Here is a 14,619-nt window from a genome sequence, read left to right as displayed (position 1 = left end):
TACTAACATACCAAGGTTTGGTTATTGAATGTAACACTTACATGTTCACAGGGAAAAAAACCTTGAACTATAAACTACACTTTTTTTTTTTTTTGAGGGTAATTTGCCGTTATATTTTAATTCTTAAGAAATGTCTACATGTAGGTATTATACTTTCAGAAATCTATCTTAAGGGAAACATTAATGATGTGTGCAAAAATTTATCAAGGATGTTCATCACAGCAATACTTTTAACAGAGAGGGGCGCCTGGGTGGCTCAGTGAGTTAAAGCCTCTGCCTTCGGCTCAGGTCAGGATCCCAGGGTCCTAAGATCGAGCCCCACATGGGGCTCTCTGCTCAGCAGGGAGCCTGCTTCCCTCTGTCTCTGCCTGCCTCTCTGCCTATTTGTGATCTCTATCAAATAAATAAAATCTTTAAAAAAATTTGTAACAGAAACTAACACAATCTGAACATAAACTACACTTCCAACTCTAATTTAGCAATAAGCACCATTAATGAGTATGAGAGAAAAACAGGTGACCAAGCAAAGGTATACTGGTTCACCAGCACTTCCAAGAATAATTCCAAGTGGCTTATGTAGAGAGAAGAATTATTCCAATATACAAAGGAAAATTAGTTCATATTGTTTAGGTTAATCTAAGCTAATTAAATATCAGATTGCTACAGAATATATGAAGCCAAAATCTAATGCTTTATTGGAATTTTGGAAGAAGTCACTGCACATTTTCAAAAACACTAAGAATTTAGTTAAGATCACTGCAAAACAATCATAAATTAAACATTCAACTTTTTTAAATTATAGAAAAAGTAAGTATCTGGTCTTACCTTTAAAGCTTTCTGGTACATTTGTAACTGCTGGTCTCCTTCCTGGTGAATCCAGAGGTTTCATATCATGGACAGAAAGCTTTGGTGGTGGAACAGATGGATGAGATTCTGTTTCCAGAAATTTAACAAAAAGTTCTGAAAAAGACTAAAGAAATATTTGGGTTATTTTAGGCAGATATTAAATTATACTCACTACAACCAAGAAAATGTAGCAACTCTAAATATAAAAAAACTAATCATGCCTTCTGAATCATTTCTTTATAATTAAGCTTTATGAACCATGGAAACTACTAGTGCTTTAGTTAAGTTTATCCACTAAAACCTTCAGCAATATAATCAATATTGTTTGATGACAACATTTCTTACAGAACTTAGTCATAATTAGCTACCCAATGAAACTGAGATTTCTTGCCATCAATGGCACTTAGGACATCCAAATCTTAAATCATTTTAGTAACTGTTTACGTGGACATGAAACACAATATAAAAAACAAGTATTAAACAGTAATACTTGGTCAATGAATACAGCAAAAACTCACCAATTATCAGATTAAAATAATGTAGTATAAAAGATTTTATTTTTAAGTAATCTCTACACCCAACATGGGGCACAAACCCACAACCCCTGTTCCACCAACTAAGCCAGTCAGATACCCCTAGAACTTTCCTTTAAAGTAAGTTTCATGCCATCTGATTTAAAATAAGGTATATTTTTAATCTTCAAACAGCCCTGGGTATGTTACCTAGCCTCAGTTTCTTCTTTATTAAAAAACAAAGTAGGGGAGCCTGGCTGGCTCAATTATTGAGCATCTGCCTTCAGCTCCGGTCATGGTCCCAGGGTCCTGGGATCAAGCCTCACATCAGGCTCCATGCTCCGCGGGAGGCCTGCTTCTCCCTCTCACATTCCCCCTGCTTGTGTTCCCTCTCTTGCTATATCTCTCTGTGTCAAATAAATAATAAAATCTTTAAAACAAAAACAGAAAACAAAGTAAAATAAAGAAGCAAACTCCATATTCTAATTCACAGAGCTACTCAATTTATTTTAAGTTTTTTAGTTTTTAAGTAATTTCTATGCCCAACATGGAGCTTGAACTCAAAACCCCGAGATCAAGAGTCACATGTCCTTCCGACTGAGCCACCCAGGTGCCCCCAAGCTTACTCAATGTATTACTGCTCATTCAGACTCCTAGGCACTGTGTGTTCATGTTTATTAACTGCCTCCTCCTGCCAGGATCTAAGTTTGTTGAGGGCAGGCACTTTGTCTTCTGGTTTGCTGCCGCATTCTCAAAGTTGAGAACAGTCTGGTATACAGCAGGTGCTCAGTAAGTGCTCAATGACCAGACACACACATGCATAAAGTAAAACCTCCTTCGTTAAGAATCTCATAATAATTTAGTAGTAAGATAAATGACTCTGTGCCTATAGCAGCATGATCAAATACAAAAGTACCTAATACTGTGAAAAACAAAAGTACTGTATAAATAAAAAGCTAGAATAAAACATAAATGCAATAAAATATTTAAACTGGCTTATTGGGGCACCTGGGAAGCTCAGTCAGTTAAGCATCTGCTTTTGGCTCAGGTCATGATTCCAGGGTCCTGGGATCAAGCCCTGTACTGGGCTCCCCGCTCAGTGGGGGGCCTGCTCCTCCCTCTCTCTGCTGCTCCCCTTGCTTGTATTCTCTGTCAATACCTAAGTAAAATCCTTAAAAATAAATAAACAGGGACACCTGAATGCCTCAGTGGGTTGAGTCTCTGCCTTCAGCTCAAGTCATGATCTCGGGGTCCTGGGATCGAGCCCCGCATCGGGCTCTCCGCTCAGCGGGGAGCCTGCTTCCCCCACCTCTCTGCCTGCCTCTCTGCCTACTTGTGATTTCTCTATCAAATAAATAAATAAATATATTACACTGTAATTAATAAACTGGCTTATTATCCTTAAGCTAATCACCTCTCTGGATCTCAGTTTCCACAACCCCAAAATAAAAGGGCTGTATTAATAAAAAAAATCTAAAAAAGAAATCTGATTTTTGCAAATGCATGTGACGCACAATCATTTCACCACTCCTATTCGGGGCAAGAATAAAACTGGCTCTTACGCTATTAAGCACAGATTGTTGATTTGGTCTCAGAGGCGTGTTGGGGACACTCTTTGATCCTCCTCCAAGCCACCCAGTCATCCACCTGGTAACACCACCTTGACCTTCGTGAAGCAACTGAAAGATTATTTTAAAACAGGAAAATATTATCAATACAAGAAAAGAAAAAAATAAGAACTACTTTTACTTGATTTCAGTGGTAGCACACTATGCTTTTCAAGCCCAATTCCTAGTAAATGTCTCCTACTGAGAGAGGCTATAAATACAATAAAATGTCATCCCAAGCACTAAGTCAGAGTTGAAGACTGTCATGTCTCCAAATGTCAGCATTTTGATAGGAGAGGTGGCTTATAAGTGACAAAGCTAGTATTACACAAGTTGAACAAATCCACCTCTTCACTGTATGAAGATACATATCCGTATATCCATATCCACAGTCACTATATCCATATTCCTCACCAGTATGAACTGGTCCATTTCCACTTTACTAAGAAAATGGAAAAGCTGTACAATATAGAGTAAAAGGAGACAATTTTATGGGATGCCATAGTTGAGTTATAAACACATTCAGGATGGCTTTCCATCGTTTAGTTACCTGCTCCATTTCCTCCCTCTTGATACCCAGGATGCTTCCCATTAACCGTAGCACCTCGTGGCGCTGATGTTTGGGCGTGTGGAAATGTCCGATGAAGAGGTTTCTCATTAGGACTCTGTGAAAATAAAGAACAGCTCAGGCTAACTCAATGGTTATCCCAGTTACCCCTGTATTTAGTGTAAACCACAATAAACATTAAACATATAGGTATTTAATTATACTTTAAAAAGTTACCAAAAAACACTAAACAACAAAATATTTTGGAATACTTAAAAAGAAAACCTCTTGACAACTTTAAACAAAGACATTTCAAACAATCTAAAAATGCGTACCTTTTACAACATCAGTTATCGCCCACTCATTTTCTCCCATCGAATCGACCACCTGAGATAGTGCTCAGTGACACTCAGTGTCTGTCTGGCTTCTGCCTTAAGACACTCCCAATGTCTCCCTCCTCCCCTCGAATGGTGAGGACAGCACTCGTGCTTCACCACAAGTATGCTCACAGTTCCCCACTCACATTTATTACAAATTTGCTAGTAATATCTAAATCTTTAAAATATTAATGATATGTTACATATACACCTAGGTTCCAGACCTAATACACTGAAGCAAGGTACGTTCATTGAAGGACAGCAAGAGGGAGCTAGATAGACTGCTAAGAATAAAAGTTTTTATTTCAGGTACTTCCTAGCATGGTGATGTTTTAATTCTTCCATATGGTTTTAAGAAAAAGAATTTGAGCTGGGAAAAATCCATTTAAAAAATCGAGAGAAGTTATACTACAGACTCCTCACGAAAACGACCTACATCTCATCACCATACAAGAAAAGGCTTTTAAAAACTTAATCGCATATAAACATCTACATGTAGCCGCTGTTTTTCCTGTGAAGGTAGTCTCCATAAAATACATAAAAGTTAAAAAGAGCATACTTGTCCACTTTTCCTTCTGTACTGTTTACTAAGTTCATCAATTTCTTTTGTACATCATCCAGCATTTCTTGTCGGAGTTCATCTGTTTTAAAACATGTGAATGAAAATAATCATTAACTGATTAAAATAGCCTGGATGAATATACAATGAGATTTATAACATCTTCGCCTCAAATTTTGAATATGTACACTTACTCTAATTAGTAATATTTAAGGACTTCCATCTCTTCTTTGGTTCAGGAACTGCTTTCTGGTATAGAAACTACCCAACAGCCAGAGTACGCTTTTATTCACACAGTTTATCCCCAATAAAGTATTCAATTCTTTAACAGAAAATTTAAACACCAAAAACAGGTTTTCATTCTCCTCAGAAACTTGCAAAAAAGAGATTTTCCACCACTGCTTCCTTGCATAAAACATTTCCAGAGCCTCTCTTTAATGGTGGAGAAATGGAAAGGCCAATTTTAGATTTTCCTTTTTCCATTTTCCTGGCTGGACTCTGGTTTTTGGTGAGCAAAGAAGAGTATTTAATATAACTAAGAGCATGGCTCCGGATGCAGCTCAGAGGACAAAGTATTCTGAGGTATACAGGTTGTAAAACCCAATTCAGATCACTGGTTCTAACATACTAATCGAGATAACTGTAACTTTTATGATTAATTCAGAAGAATGTTGGACTACTTCATTTTATAATTCTTATTTAAAGAAGCAGCAAAATCTGTAAAATCTTGTTGGAACAGCTGGAATCCAAGCAGTGTTACAGGCACAGTCTAGAATTACAACAGGAGATACCCTGTTCATAAATCCGACCATGCCACAGGGCCAACTATTCCCAGACAAAGGAACTCTCAGCCAGACCCATGGAGTTTTGGTACCTGTCACCTCAGAAATGGATAATTTGAGCTGAAGTAAATGCTTATCCAAGCTAGATTACAAGTTTGGTTCTGAAAGAAGAGAAGAGATTGCTCTGCAGCAGAGCTCTACTTCTCAAATCAAGAAATACTCCAATCCAAACACTAGACTCTGACCTCTTTCCACAAAACTGACTTTGAATTATGCTGCATTTTACTGGTGGTAGCTGGATACAAGTCCCCTTGTCAGATACAGGACTCACAAATATTTTCTCCCATTCGTGGGTTGTCATTTTGCTTTCCTGTTGTTATCCTTTGAAGTACAAGTTTTTAATTTTGATGAAGTTCAACTTTTTTCTTTTGTTACCTATGCTTTCAGAGTCACATTCAAGATCACAAAGATCTATTCCTGTGTATTCTTCTAAGATTTTTTTATAAATATAACTCTAAAATGCAGGTCTATGATACATTTTGAGTTAATTTACACTCACAGTATAAGGGAAGGGATCAATTTCGTTCTTGAGCATGTAAGACACCCAGCTGTTGCCAGCACCACGTTTTGGAAAAAAACTCTTCTTTTGGCACCTTTGTTGAAAACCAACTGATCAGACATATATGGTTTATTTCTGGACTCTCAATTCCTACTACAAGACTTCTGCATATGTTTTTTCTTCTACCTGAAAAGCTCTTTTCCATCAGGACACTTATTAACTCCTATTCACCTTCACATCTAAGTTCTTAGGTCACTTCCTCAAAGTTTTCTCGGAACCCTACAGATTAGCCAGGTCCCCCTTGCACAATGCCTACTATTCTGTTAAAGTACTAAACGTATATACAAAAATGTCCAGTTTAACGGTTTGCAATGGCTTGTGGGTCTTCTAAATTGCAAAAATCTAAATTGCAAAATGTAATTCATTTATAGGCTAACTTTACCAAAATAGAGATGGTTGCCATAACCATATTATAAAAGCAAGGTTTGTGTTCGGAAAATCTACTACAAACGTTTCCTTTCCTGTCTTTCCAGTAAGGAATTTAAGCTTGGACATTAAAAAGAGAGAGAGAGAGAGAACAAGATTACTATAAAATCTGAGTCAGTAAAAGACATTTTAGATTCTTAACATGCACGTATATACTATGAACACATGCTGCTATCTGGGCCCTTTCTATTACTACATTCTGAATGTAAGTAGAATTCTCAACTATTCGGAGGAAGAACAGCAAGTAAATTAATCTCTTGTCGATGTTCTCAATTAACCTTCCCACTCATGGACTACAGGAAGAGCCAGAGTAACGATGGGCAGGGTCTTCTGTTTCATCCTCCCCCACCATGGAAAGGTAGCAGAGAAACAGAGGTCAAATTTACCTCCACTTTCCCTTCCTCTCAGATCTCCATTTACTTTCTTCCCAAATTAATGATTTTTTATATTGATTATATATTAAAATAATATTCTGAGCTATATAAAATGTGACTAAGATTAACTTCAATTGCTTTAACATGGCTACTAAACATGTGGCTTGTATTATATTTTTATTGGATAGCACTGCTTTGGAGCATAACCAGAATGTAACCACTATAATATACTGTCTCATATTTGAAAAAGAAAGATAAAACTGAATGATAGACATCTTCAGAGTATAATTGACAGAGCAAAGAGTTGATTTTGCTCTGATTAAAATTTTAATAAAATAATCTAGAAAAACTTAATTTTGCTCTATAAAAACAGATCAAGAAATCTATCTTGGGACGCCTGGGTGGCTCAGTTGGTTAAGCAGCTGCCTTCGGCTCAGGTCATGATCCCAGCGTCCTGGGATCGAGTCCCACATCGGGCTCCTTGCTCGGCATGGAGCCTGCTTCTCCCTCTGCCTCTGCCTGACATTCTGTCTGCCTGTGCTCGCTCTCTCTCCCTCTCTCTCTCTGACAAATAAATTTAAAAAATTCTAAAAAAAAAAAAAAAACCAAAAAAAAAAACCTATCTTTAAATAAAGTTCAAATCAAGGGGCACCTGGGTTGCTCAGTCAGTTAAGCATCTGACTCTAGATTTTGGCTCAGGTCATGATCCTGGGATCGTGGGACAAAGTCCAGCATCAGGCTCTGCACTCAGCAGGGGGTTTACTTGAGATTCTCTCACTCTGCCCCCACCCCCGCCATTCCCCCCTCGGGCCCCTCTTCTCTCTCTCACAAAATAAATAAATAAATCTTTAATAAAAATCAAGTTGGGGCACCTGGATGGCTCAGTCGGTTAAGCATCTGCCTTTTGTTCAGGGCACAACCCTAAGCTCCCGAGCCCTGCATTGGGCTCCCTGCTCAGCGAGGAGCCTGCTTCTCCCTCTCCTGCTCCCCCTGCCTGTGTTCTCTCTCTGTCAAATAAATAAAATCTTAAAAAAAAATAAAATAAAGTTCAAGTCGAAGATATTTTCTTGATGAAATTCATTAGTATCAGTATAATTTTGATTAAAATCTCTGTTCTGAAAGGTAAGATCAAAACATCCTAATGGCCAAAATAATAGGGTAAAAATTTCTTAAACTCATCAGAATACAAGTTAGTCCTAAACTAATGTGATAGAAAACTGATAACTCTGCATATCCCTGCAGGCATGCAGAGGGCTGTTTCAAATTCAAGTAGTAGTTTAAACACATTCTGATATTAAAGTCTACAAAAAAACCCTCAGAATTTGGAGGGAAGGCTTGGAAGAATGGTACTAACTAGGAAAGGCTTAGAAAAGAAAGTCAAATTCTGACTTCAAAGGTCCCTATGGACTTCTCTTTTTCTCTAGGCACCCTGATTTTCCTCCCATCAGAGATTCTGAATATTTCTCCACAAAAACCGAACACTAATTCAAACCACAATTTGAAATCAGAACTGTATTTATATGGGCAGACAAAATAACGGTTATTCAGAAATGCGTTTTTAGCCAAATATAATATCCCTGTGAAATAATCTAACATGCCAAAATAATTCTCTGGAAGTTAAAAAAAGAAAATAAAAGGCAGGGGGATATGCTTTAAAGTTGAGCAATAAAGCAACTGAGATTTAGTCTAGTTTAGGGGAAGGGTTACCCTAAATATACGCCATCCTAAAGCCTGCCATATGACAGCCTCTTCTCCATAATGCCTCGAGAGGACACCGCGGTCCTCACCATGTGATTTAAAATCAAAACTGAACATGAAACATACTGACTATAACAAGTAAGTCCATCATAACTTTACATTTTATTTGTGATTAGTAACACTGCACTATAATACTGTCTTTAGAGCACATCGTAAAATTAAGTCACACTCCTTACAAAGTCATCTGGCTGTTGCATGACTTAGCTCCCTTGGACAAGACTCAAGTCAGATTTATTTAACAGTCATCTGACAGAGAAAAGAAAGGTGATTGGAACAGGACTTGAGGGTCAGAAGACCTGCATATGAATCACGGTCCTCTCACCAGGGCCAGATGCTGTTGCCTATTTTGTAAAATATGCATGCTTAATCTCCAAGGATTTTGAATCTACTGATTAAATGCGACTTTTCTAAACAGTGAAGTGCTATATTAAGCATTAGTACTCACTCATCTGATTTCTTAAAATAACTAAAGAATTCACTTTTTAACCTACCCCTGACCAATACAATTATGCTATCACTTGAGTTAATATCACTGATAATTCTGCCTCCATTTTGTCTTGTCCTCTTTATTAACCAAGAAGCCAAGAGAAGGAAGAAAAGAAGTTAGAAAGATGATTTCATTTATAGATGTTAGTAAATTAACTGGGTCTAGTGTCTTATCTGCACTAGCTACCTAAAAAATCAACATAAATCTTAATTCATTAAATCTAATATAAAGAAACTTAGCGTCTTTATATAATTAAATATAATCAAAACAAGGTTTAGAAATTAGATGATCTTATCACAGAATTTCAACTTCTATAAGATCAACTTCTTTATAAACACCAAATAATTTTTTTTTAAAGATTCCACTTATTTATTTGACAGAGAAAGAAAGCACAAGTAGGCAGAGGGGCAGGCAGAGGGAGAGGGAGAAGCAGGCACCCTGCCGAGCAGAGAACCTGATGCAGGGCTCGATCCCAGGACCCCAAGACCACGACCCGAGCCGAAGGCAGAAGCCCAACCCACTGAGCCACCCAGGTGCTCCCAAATAATACTCTTTAAAGGCATCTTATATTTAACATTTGAAGTTAAGACATATTGGCATCTGCTTTGTCTTTTAACTCAATTCTTTTCAACCATATCATAGAATTTTAAGGTCTAGAGTACATGGTGAATGTTTTCTCATTCCATAACTGTAATTATTAATTGATGAGCGAAAGTAATTTTTGAAATTCCACTTCCTAGCAATGACATCACATGAAAAGATTAATACAATATAAACTCATTAATTTGAACTTCACTAGGTCAGATCTGTGACTCCAAGAAAAAAGCAACATTGGGGTGCCTGGGTGGTTCAGGGGGTTAAAGCCTCTGCCTTCAGCTCAGGCCATGGTCCCAGGGTCCTGGGATCGAGCCCTGCATCAGGCTCTCTGCTCGGAGGGGAAGCCTGCTTCCTCCTCTCTCTCTCTCTCTGCCTGCCTCTCTGCCTACTTGTGATCTCTCTGTCAAATAAATAAAATCTTAAAAAAGAAAATAGCAACATTGAGGTCTCTTGGGTTATTTGTAAATATAAAATTAGAGTGACTATGGGCATTTACAGCAGGTCTTATACAAATATTTTTAATGTAACCAGATCAAATTTACTTTCCCTCTCTACCTGCCGCCCTCAATCCTTTAGTATGAATTCAGATAATCTATACTGTGCTTTTCCATACTGAAACAAAACTTTTTTTAGAAGACTGAATACTGTGGATCAAATTATCTATTTAATTTTAAAAGGTTCACACAGAACAGCCATATCCCAAAAGAAAGGGCTGGAATTTTTGTCAGAGAAAAGTAAAGCCATTACAATAATTCTGACACTTACTGAATATCATCATCACTGTAGAAAATAATGACAAAAGGCTCTCTAAGCTCATGGGTGAAACCTCAACTCATTTCTGAAAGCTCCCTGTTGCAAATAGCACAGGCTACTATGGCCCAAAGAAATGTTTTTTTCAGCCCACACAGGGTGTTTTAAATTTGGTATCACATTAAAAAATTGGAATATTTCACATAAAAGTCTACATTTCCAGGGTCTCTTGAAAGCTCTGGAGATTTGGCAACATTGGGCCCACAGGCCCGCATTACAACAGTCGGGTAGAGCCGAGAATTTGCTGGCCTCCCTCAGAAAATCTCCAATTCATCACTCTCTCTGCTTGGTCCTATTTGTTCTTTTGTATTATTTCCTCGGCCCCCGTTTAATAATTTGTGTTTGCGATCTATCCTTATAGTTTCTTTTTTCCACATAATAACTCACTTCCATGACCGCCTCTCCTTTGGTTATGACCAGTCCACCAGATCTTCAGCCAGTTTCAGATTAAGCTGCATAGATTCATATGAATTCCTCCCTAAATCTAGAATACTCTTCTCCAAACTCTCCACCTGCTTAGCTGTACCTAATTCATAGCTCAAGTGAGGTCAAGTATACCATTCACTAGCCTTCTCTACCCTTCCATATCACCATAACCAAGGAGAATGGATGGTCCCTTCCTTTTGAAACAACTGGTTGTATGTATGTGATTACATGTAATCTTCCCCTTCTAGTCGGACTCTAAACCTCCAGGAAGTAACAGTCCCCTAACTCTGTATCTTCAGTGCCTACTTCAGTGTTGCAGACATAGCAGGAAACAATGCATTTTTGATAACTAAATGAAAAAATGATTTTTCTCTAGGAAGGGAGAGTATCTGGGAAGAAGAGAACACAAGACAAAAAGAATAAATGATTTATGTTCTGAATTACTCTGTCCATATGAGGGAAAATACACAAAACATATTAACTCAAAACATCTCTACATAATTTATTTTTTCCTTTGTATTTAGAAGAATTAATAGAGCACACATTTAAAATATAACCATTATGTTTAAAAGGGCTGTTATTCACCTAATTGATACAAACTTTCTTCTTAACTGAAGTCCTGGCATTGTCTACTATACCCAGATGTTTATATCATCACAAATAATTTTTTAACCATTTATGGCAATTCAGAAAACTGCATCTGGTATTTCTTATATGTTTCCTCTAAAATCACCACTTCTGCCAAAAACATCTATAAAGAAATCCCTCAAAAGGTTTGGGTAACAAAGCGTCTGGGAATGTATTTGGCTTATGTTCAACAGGACATTATATGTTTTCTTGTATAAATCATGTCCTGGAAAACGGAATGTCTTTATTTAAATAAAAACTCCACCATCTAGCAACCATAAAGGTAGTTCCATGAAAACAGTTTAAACTTCTTTTATATTTGTAGTTTTAAAACATATTTTTATGCTTCATATTATACCAGGTTTACTGGGGCTTATTTTTATACATTCTTCCAGATTTCATCAACAAAACAAAACAAAACACTGTAAGGAAATTTTCCATTCTCAACTTATAGACTTTTTAAAAAGTAGTCACCAAAATGTCTTTAAAAACATTAAAAAAAAAAAAATGGGCCAAAAATCTTAACCTCAAAAAAGATACATGGATAGCAAATAAGAATATGAAAAGATGTTCCGCATGATATGTCATCAGGGAAATGCAAATTAAAACAAGCTATCACTACACACCTATGAGAAGGCCGCACTGGAGCTCTGGCACCAGCAAATGCTGGTGGGGGTGAGTGTCGGGGACACTCCTGCATCGTTGGTGGAAATATAAAATGGGACAGGCACTCTCAAAGACAGTTGGGCACTTTCTTGCAAAACTACCATATGTTCCAGCAATTGCACTCTTTGGTATTGACACCAAGGAGTTGAAAACTTATGTTCACACAAAAACCTGCACACAGATGTTTACAGGAGCTTTCCTTGTAACTGCCAAAACTTGGATGCCAACAAGAAGTCCTCAGCAGATGAATGGATGAACTGTGGTCCATCCAGACAGGGGAATGTTACTCAGCACTACAAAGAACTGAGCTAACAAGCCATGAAAAGACAGAGTAGGACCTTAAATGCGTATTATGAAGGGAGAGAAACTACTCCGGAAAAACTCCATACTGTCTGATTCCAACTCTATGATGTTCTGGAAAAGGCAAACCATAAAAGACAGTGAAAAGATCAGTAGTTTCCAGAGGTGAGGGTGGAGGTGGGTGGGGGAAAAGATGAACAGAAGGAACACAGGATTTTTAGGGCAGTAAAAATACTCTGCATGAGGGGCACCTGAGTGGTTCAGTCAGTTAAGCGTCTGCCTTTGGCTCAGGTCATGATCCTGAGGTCCTGAGATCGAGCCCGGCGTCAGGCTCCCTGCTCAGCAGGGGAGTTTGCTTCTCCCGCTCACCCTCCTCATGCTCTCTCTCTCACTCACACTCTTTCATATAAAAATAAAATCTTAAAAAAAAAAAAACAACTCTGCATGATACTATAATAATGTTGTAGTTACTTATACATTTGCCCAAACCCACAAAATATATAACACTGAGAGTAAACCCTAAGGTAAACCGTGGACTTTGGGCGAGATGATATATCACACTGGGTTCAGCCTTGGTTTTAAAAAAAAAAAAAAAAAAAAGGCACCATTCTGGTAATTCTGGTAAGTGATGTTAAAAATAGGAGAAAGGAGTTATATGGGAAATGTCTGTACCTCCCTCTCAACTTTGTTACAAACCTAAAACTACTCTAAAAGATAGTCTTTAAAAACTAACAACATAAACAAAACAAAACAAAAATCAGTTACGAGACCCTTCAAGGTGCAGCTCTATACTGGCATACATACCAAAAGATACTCACAATGCTAGAATCTAAATTTGTATTTTTTATGTAAACATATTTTTGTGTATCACAAAATCAAAATGAGAACTATTTTGTGCCATTTCAATTTTATCTAATCATTTTCCTTTAAGCAGGAATTCATCTCAAAGATGATGGTAGGGAACAAGAAGTCAAAGAAGTAAAATGTCAAATCTGGCCATAAAGATGGACAGATTTAAAGATGATGCATCTTTAAATGGTTCGGCAGTACTCTAGGATTCCACAGGTGTGTATTTTTCCATGAATGACAATTCCACGGAAATTTTGAACTCTGACCAATTCAAAACAGTGAAAAGAAAGATTCTGTCCTCCTACCTGCTTCACAGAGGACTAGCATCTTAAGTTTAAAAATCAGTAATACAGGATGGTGTGTGAAGTGAGTCTTTGGAACCATATTGAACAAAAATGCTTTCGGGTAAAATGATGCAAGAGTAATTTCTAGAAGGAAGGAAAGCAGTATTTCTTCTACCAGACACATTACTAAAATATAGCACCTACAGGATCTTAGGGTTACTTTTCATTATTATTTTATGGGAAAAGGAGGTTATGGGGGGAAGAGAGACAGAAGTTCTTATATTTTAGGGGTGAAATCTTCTACTAGTATAGGGCTCTGCTCAAGTTCCTTTCTTCAGTGGCATGCCCCTGACACTCAAAGAGATTCTTAGAGAGTTAAATATGCATGTCTCATGACCACTGCTGTGAACCACTATCTTACACTGTGAACCTATGCGGGACTTAGGCCACATGTTACTAGCTAGGGTCTCACACAGCATCTAGTGTGAGGCCAACTAGCCGGTTCTCATTAATTACTTAATGCCTGATAAGGTATCTTCATGTTTTTCATACAAGGCCTGTAAATACCTGAACCTAGAACTACAGTTCCAAGTACATACACAATTATGTACTCTAAGAATACCAAAATCATCAACGATGTACTGTTTTAATGTTGGTGTTGTATGTAATGGCTCCCTTTTCATACGTTAGACCACAATGAATCTTCTCATCTCCAGTAGCAAGAGCATAACAAGTATTTTGAATAAAATACCACTTTTAAAGTAAGTTTCCCAATATTGTTTAAATGTTGAAACTGCATTATCAACTAATCATCAGTCTGCAGATGCTTAGAAATAAAACAATACTTTGCTTCTACAATTTAAGTCTCTAGGTACTTTCTTGCAACAAAAGCCAATCTGTCTTTTTCAAAACTGTTTCTCCTGGCAAATATTTTTGCTGTCTGGCCAAGTTTCGTGTTAAAAATAAAGTACAGTGTTACAACATCAATCAGCATTTAAAGTACTTAATGATCTATGAAAGAAAATATACAGTGATTCTTTTGAAACAAGCCAATCAAGGTTTATTTATATTATCAAATCAAGAGTGCAGCTTTGGGAAAATAAAATCACATTTGTGTTTACAGATATAAAAGCAATATTAAGCACTGAGGTAATAAAAGAAAACAT

At 37.3% G+C, this 14,619-nt stretch overlaps 1 protein-coding gene across 3 annotated transcripts in view; it reads right to left on the bottom strand.

Moving 5' to 3' along the window:
- Window positions 1-14,619, bottom strand: part of TRIP11 (thyroid hormone receptor interactor 11) — a 66,941-nt gene that overhangs the window by 5,311 nt on the left and 47,011 nt on the right. For all 3 annotated transcript variants that reach the window (XM_032344646.1, XM_032344647.1, XM_032344645.1), the window contains 4 exons: window positions 4,449-4,530; window positions 3,516-3,630; window positions 2,921-3,037; window positions 826-970 (listed from right to left, as the gene is read on the bottom strand). In XM_032344646.1, coding sequence (XP_032200537.1) covers window positions 826-970; window positions 2,921-3,037; window positions 3,516-3,630; window positions 4,449-4,530 — 459 coding nt within the window. The remainder of the gene's footprint in view (window positions 1-825; window positions 971-2,920; window positions 3,038-3,515; window positions 3,631-4,448; window positions 4,531-14,619) is intronic.

This window comes from Mustela erminea, chromosome 5, assembly GCF_009829155.1.
Source record: "Mustela erminea isolate mMusErm1 chromosome 5, mMusErm1.Pri, whole genome shotgun sequence".
NCBI lineage: Eukaryota > Metazoa > Chordata > Mammalia > Carnivora > Mustelidae > Mustela > Mustela erminea.
Note: the sequence above shows the minus strand (reverse complement) of the source record. Positions and strands in the feature narration are given on the sequence as shown.